This window comes from Pteropus alecto, unplaced genomic scaffold (assembly GCF_000325575.1).
Source record: "Pteropus alecto unplaced genomic scaffold, ASM32557v1 scaffold86, whole genome shotgun sequence".
Taxonomy (NCBI): domain Eukaryota; kingdom Metazoa; phylum Chordata; class Mammalia; order Chiroptera; family Pteropodidae; genus Pteropus; species Pteropus alecto.
Genome location: NW_006442109.1, coordinates 27,901,870 through 27,909,052, shown reverse-complemented (window position 1 = coordinate 27,909,052; position 7,183 = coordinate 27,901,870). Strand labels below are relative to the sequence as shown.

Sequence of the window (7,183 nt, the reverse complement as noted above, 5' to 3'; positions counted from 1 at the left end):
TCACACTATGTACTGTCTGGGGTTTTCTGAAATCACTTACAGACCTGTTCCTTTCACTCTCACGGGCTGGTGCATTAAGAGTTCAGTGACATGAAAGGTAATAAAAACTAGATTGGAAATCACAAAAGATATGAGAGAAACATTCCACAGAGACTCTGAAACTATTCATTTTTAACCTAGCAGTGAAAGGAATGTAGGGGAATATTGTATGTCATTAATTCTAATATGCACATTTTAAACAGCTCTGAAGTTGGATATAATTAACCATAAGTACACATGAAAATTTAATTAGCAGCTTTTTTTCTTTCTTAGATTGGGAAAAGTAATAGTGTATCTTATAATTAATGGTTTCTTAGATTCAATTAAGTACACTTAGGTACTTTACGCGGGGAAAAAGTCTCTCAGGGGCCACTATGTGTTGAGTCTGGGGCAGAGAAAGTAAAATTCACTAAAAACATTAATTAGTAAATTATTATTCTTCACCTTGATAATTCTTATTCAAGGTGCTTTTCAGGAAGACCCCTCCATGGCTGATTGAGCCACAGGTCAAAGAAGGAAAAGGTCATCGTTTGAACCTAAAAATTATGAACAAAGGCCAAATTCTGAGAAAGAATTTAGGAGGAGATGAAATCCATGAGCACAGATCACAGAGCTAGTCAGCAGTTAGCCTCCTTCTGAGTTAGGGAGACAGTAATAGTGATTCTTTCACTTCTCTATATAAATCCATCGATAGCCTAGTTTTGTGCCAGTCCAGAGTTCTGCTCCTCTGCAAAGGCTAATAGTTAAAACATAATTAAGAATCCCACTACCACCACCACCACCACCACCACCACCAGCATTATCAAAAGTTGTTCAAGGAACAGAGTGTTTACAGTAGTGTACTCTATGAGAAATCAGTTAGATAGTTGTCTGGGCTTGTCTGCCTTGAAGTGAGTCTGGATTGGCAGTCATTAATTTGGTAAGATTTTCATTTCTCCTTAAATTCTACTTCTCTCACAAAACAAAGTAATCTTTCAAGTAGCAGTAATCTCTTACTTATAGGAATTCTTTCCTTTCCTTTCCTCATATCTGCCCCAATGGTAAGACATGCACAGCTCTACAAGGTCCTAGATCTCCTACTCCTTCATCCCTACCCGCTTCATCCCACACTGATCTTTACTCCTCCTTGGAGAGCTTTTTGTTTTTGAGTTCTTGAAAGCAAGAATAGTTCTTGCTCCCAGCCCTTTTTTCTTAGTCCATTTGGCCTGTCTGAAGCACACTGACCAGATGAGCTTCTATATCTACTCTTTTAGGCAAACAATTGGACCTACTCTTGCTAAATGGCTTTGGCTGGTAGAAACAAAGAACACGTCTGCTTCCTGCTATTCCAAAATCTCACAAGCTCTGAAAACCAAAAAATTTTTATAAATCTTTTGGCAGCAAAACCTAAACTGACTTATTATTTATAGTCCTATTTTATTCTACTTAGTATGATTATCCACCCATTTCTCTGTATAAATGTGTTTTATTACAGAGTGCTGCCTAGATTTGCTTGAGGTATTATGTAATATGAACACCATATACCGTGTGTGAGGTTTTCCATAGGTCCAGAACAATTCTGGATGCCAAAATATTTGGCCCCAAGGTTTCAAATAAGTGACTGTGAATGCAGTGTAAACCTGTAGTGTTAAACTCGCTTGCTGAGCAAGACAAATTCCTTTCTGTTCAGATTTCTAACTCTGCCTGCTGGCTTAGTCTCTAGTAACAAGCACCAGCTATCCTCACATTGTAAAACCAAGATGATTAAAATTCTCTAAGACTATTCTACTCATATTATCCACTGAAATAGTAAGATAAGGGTCAATTCTCAAATACCAACTTTAAGAGTTCATAAATGCAATATTAAAGGCAAGGTAGCATCTCATTTTTTTTTTTTTTTCAAATACTGGTATGAGATAGAACAGTGAATTTATTACTACTGGAAATCCCAATAGCAGCATTCAGGGAACATAAAGCTCCTACCATTCAAAATCTCATGCCCAAAAAACATCTTCACTCCTGGGACACTTCGACCAGTCTCCACATTCTTCACTGTTACAGAAAACAATTTATTTGGTTAATAAAAAATAACATTCCCTGAAACTATAAGAAATATGATGCCTCTCAAAAGTGCCCAAATCTGAGTTTTAGAAAAATCCTCAAATTATTTTCCCCAAGCAAGGAAGAGTCGATAACAAATTGCAAAGCTATAGCATGGAAATAAGAGGGAACTCCAGAATGTTCCAAGAGAAAATAAAGGGGCAGTAGTAACACACTGGATTTAAACTTCTCCCAAGATTATTCTGAGGCCATTAGGGCTAAGGACTATATCTATTTATTACATTTCCTAGTGTTAACTAAAAATAAATGATTTTTACTCCACCTAACTCCAGAAGGAATTTTAAGGTAGCCAACTACTTCTAGAGTCCACACTGTTTCATGTCATGCTACACGCTCAAAACTACTACCAGGGACAATAATTCAACTCTGTTTCTAACAGCTGAGCATGGTTCCTGACACGGCATTAAAAATTTCAGGCAACTAACTTGAAAATTTATATGCCTCCCACTTAAAAATCTTTCAGGTTGTTCCACATTGCTTTGTACATGCTGCCACTTCTGCTTAAACTATGATTCTCTCAAAGTGTGGTTCTCCAGCACAGCATCAGCATCACCTGGAAACTTGTTAGAAGAGCAAATATTTGAGCCCCATCCCAGACCCTAAGAATCACAAACTCTCAGAAGGGGCCCCACATTCTGTGTTTTAACAAGCCTTCCATGTGATTCTGATGCACAGATAAAGTCTGAGAACCACTGGCTTAAAACAACTTTCCCCTTTTTCCCATTTGGTTAACTTCTACTCATCCGGATGAAGTTCCATCACCAATTCCTCCTTTGGGAAGCCTTCTCCACTGTCCCAACTCTGCCACTCCCAGATCTAAATTAGCTGAATCTTTGTGTTTCCATACTATCTGTGTGTCCCTCTATTAGAGGGGACATCACACTGTGCTATTGTATATCTTTCTACTTGCTTTTCTGTCTCCTTACTAGACTATGTTTTTGGAGGACAGGGACCATGTTATTATTACCTACATCCCTGCTTTATAGCACAGTGCCTGGGATAAAAAATTAACAGTAAATAATGACTGAATGGATGAATATTGCAAAAGCCTAGTATAATTCAATCACAGCCCACAAAGGTCTCTTTTAACCCATAGCATGGCTTAACAATAACACTAATTTCTCAAAGGCCATTTATACATGTTTCAATTGTGAGCTTGAAAATTTATCATGCCAGGAAAACAACTACCATAACAAGTCAATAGTTGAGCTGAATAAAACCTATATATTGAAACTTCAAGGTGAACATGTGGAGGAGGGAGGAGAGTGGCACACCCAGACAGGGCACAGAAACTCCAAGCCTCTTCCCATGTGTCTCATGCTATGCATCTCTTCCACTTGGCTGTTCCTGAGTTGTATCCTTTATAATGAATTCGAATTGAAGCTGGGATGTGTAAAGGCTGCCTTGTGACCATGAGGATAACGGATGATCACTGAGGTGGCAGAGCAGGAGCACAAAACACTTGGTCTCTCTTGGCATCTTTGAGCCACTTCACTATTCCTTAGTAGTCTACCTCTGGTACTTCCTTTTGCATGAGAAAAATTAACTTCTTACCGTATTTGTGGATTTGTCTGCTGAAGCCGAAAGCAAGTCTAGAACCTAATACAGTGATTATTTTTAATTTCAAGGTGCACATGGAGAGAAATTAAAAGAAGTACCCAATTTAAAAAATTCTACTGAATTTTGAAATTCAATATTGAAAATTTCCATTATCATATAAGTAAAACTATAAATGTGGGGACAAGCTAGCATAGCAGCCATGTTGCTCTGCTAAGGAAAAGAGAATTCTTACCTTCCTCCCACCTCTTCCCTAAAATAGGAATAATGCCTCCTTACCAGTTGCTAATGGAGCACACAGCCATCACCCAAACTCAGTTATTAACCTCTTAAAAGGCAGAAGATTATGAAAAATAAAATGAGACCTTTCTTCAGGACAACAATCTTGTTAGGGTCCACATGCTGGAGCACTCCCTCAAAGATGCCACAAACCAATGTGAGTTTCACCCTTCTCCACAAAATCTGATTCAGGAAGTGGTAGTCACTGCTGGGATCCATGCTTTTAAATTCTAAAAGCAGTCTTCAAATAATCTTCTTTAAGTATCCAAACACTTGACAATAAAACAGATCTATGGTTTTTAAAGTATTTGGGGGGTGGGGGAGGGGTAGTGGGGCTATTTACCCTTTCCCCATACCTGGAAGGAAGAAGAAAAATAAAAACATGAGAGTAACTAAGTTTTATTCATCTTTTTAGAATGATAAAAGAAAAGGATCATTGCAAGTACCAACTCTAATTTATACATGAGAAACTGAAAACCGGAAGACTTCAGGCAAGGTAGGTTTGGCTTCTCGGTCTATAAAATAGGGTAATACCACCTTTCTTTCCTTAGCTAAATGAACAAGCAGAATATTTAGAGGCTTTTTAATGGCACATACATATATCTTTTTAACACCAACCAAAAAACAACTAAAATTTAAAAAATGGATACTGGCAAAACACTTGCTAATACATGCTGCAACAAATTGTTTACCCAAAAATGTAAGGGATCTAACCTCTTCTGGATCTGGCCTCTTCTAGATTAGTAACATTTCCAGAGTTTGACATTGTTACCAAGCGAAGAGTAAGTGATTTAGGACTATCACAAGTTATGCATTACCAATCCAACTTCCATGGCATTGCAAGGGCCCCTTCACCCAACTCTGACCACAGCTCAGGGACTGGGCTGCTGTAGTATCATCAACTAGTCATGTGCAATCTGACAGATTAAACTGCCACATGCCATACAGTGGTTTTGTAAAATTCAACTGTTTTTGTAAAAATGATGTGTGCTCTTTATAAAGAATGATAACAATGTAGAAATGTACAAATATTTTACCTTGTAGAAATAACTATCATTCATAGTAGATATATATATTCTTTAGTATACTACTGTAATTTAAAAGATGAATGCTTTTTTAAAAGTATTTTAGAACAATCCTGTTATTTGGGTGTCCTTATAGTCAGAATCCCAGATAAATGTTCCTCTACAGTGGTTTAAATGTAAAAGCTGCTTGTCTTTGCCACACTATCGTGTCAACCAGTGAATTTTGCAACTTACTTTAACTATAAAACACTGATGAAATAATGAGGCCTAATTCAACTAGGAAGGTGAGAAGTTACACAGCATTTTAGCCAGATAAATAATGTATATTTTTATATTTTAAGGTCTAGCAAATGGTTGCACAAATGTTATTTGCTGCCTATAACAACCATCACCTAATTTACAGATGTAGAAACTGAGGCCTAAAGATTAAAGAAATCTGCCTAAAGTCACACATTTAGAAAGTAATGAAACCCGAATTAAAAACAGGCCTCTACTGGAGGGTACGTACAGTCCAGAGCAAGACCAAGTGTTACGTATCCAGAGAGAACATCAAACAAACAAGTCACCAGAGCACCTGAGAAAATAATGCTTTTTAGTTCAAGTCAGTTCAACAAGCAAAAGGGGAATTTTTACAGAAGCAATAGAGTATATAAAACTGGAAAAAACAGCCCTTAATAGAGGGTAAAAATAATTTATATTTAAAAAATATATAAGAAATAAAAGTCTGTGAAATGCTTGGGCAGTAAGGATATTTAAGAAATGTTAAATTAGAAAAACATTAACAAAGCAAAGAAAGCTTTGACTGAGGACAGCTGCAAATGGTTAAGATTCAAGATTAGGAAGGAAAAAAGTAAGGTAAGGATCTAGACATGGGCTTCAAGGCAGACTCAAAAAAGGGACATTGATGTCGCAAACATAAAGGTTTTTCTACCATACTCATTTCGGAAGATGAATATACTCCTGTGGCACATGTCACACTGCATATGAAGGCAGACGTCATCGGTAGGTCCGACATAAGCAGATCACAAAAACAACTCGGTGAGACTAGAACCTCAGTCTCATGCTAAGCAGCAGTCAAAGCCTTACGTCAAGCTTTAAACTAGTAACCTAAGTTGGCTTGGGCAGCTTGCTAAGAAAGTCCCCTAGTGTTTAGGTACTAAGTGATGGTGGTCAGAACTTGTTTCGTCCATATCTCAAACCGGTTCTGTACAAAAGGTTAATATCGAGGGACGGGGAAGGGGTGTAAAGGCATTGAAGCTACAGGAAAAGAACTGGTTCACCTGAGAGGGTGTACTAATTTAACTAGTGGCTTTAAACGTTTTCAGGAAAACACACAAAAATATGCCACAAGGTAAAATGCAAAATTCCCCATTTTTAAAGCAAAATAAGAAACTGCAAATAAATGGTGGGCCATACGCTAGGAATTCACTCTCCTCTGCCGTCAGGGGTTTTTTTTTTTTCCGAAGGAAGTTTGGGAAATCCTGTCTCAATTTCGGCCGAATGGTGAGTTCCTCGAGCTTCAGCGAAACTAAAAATAAAAAATAAAAATAAAAAGAGGGACTGCTGTTAAGAAAAACTCGCAGCCAGTTCCAAGCTCGCGGTGGCGGTTATCAAAGGACTAGAGAAAAGTACGCACGGCTGAGGACCGCACAGCTGAGCGGAGGCAGCCCGACAGTTTCCAGAGATACCAATCGTCGCGCGACCTCGACTTCTGAGCGCCCCCTGTGGCCGGAAGGAGAGAGGAACGCCAGGAAAAATGAGGAGGTGCAACTCCCAGCATGCTGTTCCCAGGAGGAACACCCTAGAGTTTCCCCCAGCGACGTTTTGTCTACTTACTTTTATTATTTCTCTGAGCAATCCGTTCCTCCCGGACAGTGGGATTTCTAGTGTTAGAGTTCTGTGAGAAACTGCTTGGCTACATTGCTAGCCACAGGTTAGTTTGTTGCAAAAACGGTGAGTCAATGGCGTTGCCCTTTTAATTGCGGTCACTACGGCCAGAGTGGCATTGCCCTTTTAAGGCCGGTTGCATCACGGTTCCGGAGGCGTGGTCCGTCTTTAGCAAGACCCAGCCTGGCGCTGGGCTGATTCATTCCGGGGCTGGAGCTGGGGGAGCCGACGTCGCCTCCTGCGCTGGGCTCAGCCTCGCTTCTAATTGGCCACCTTCGGGGCCGCCCTCCTGCGCG

The 7,183-nt window shown here is 39.2% G+C and overlaps 1 protein-coding gene across 1 annotated transcript in view; it reads right to left on the bottom strand.

Annotated features, from left to right (window-relative positions):
• The window catches only part of EXD1 (exonuclease 3'-5' domain containing 1), a 27,056-nt gene extending 19,960 nt beyond the window's left edge, over positions 1-7,096 (bottom strand). Inside the window, 4 exon segments of the mRNA XM_025038859.1 lie at positions 2,002-2,070; positions 4,062-4,331; positions 6,417-6,528; positions 6,837-7,096. Coding sequence (XP_024894627.1) covers positions 2,002-2,070; positions 4,062-4,194 — 202 coding nt within the window. The 5' untranslated portion in view covers positions 4,195-4,331; positions 6,417-6,528; positions 6,837-7,096.
• Positions 7,097-7,183: the final 87 nt, after the last annotated feature.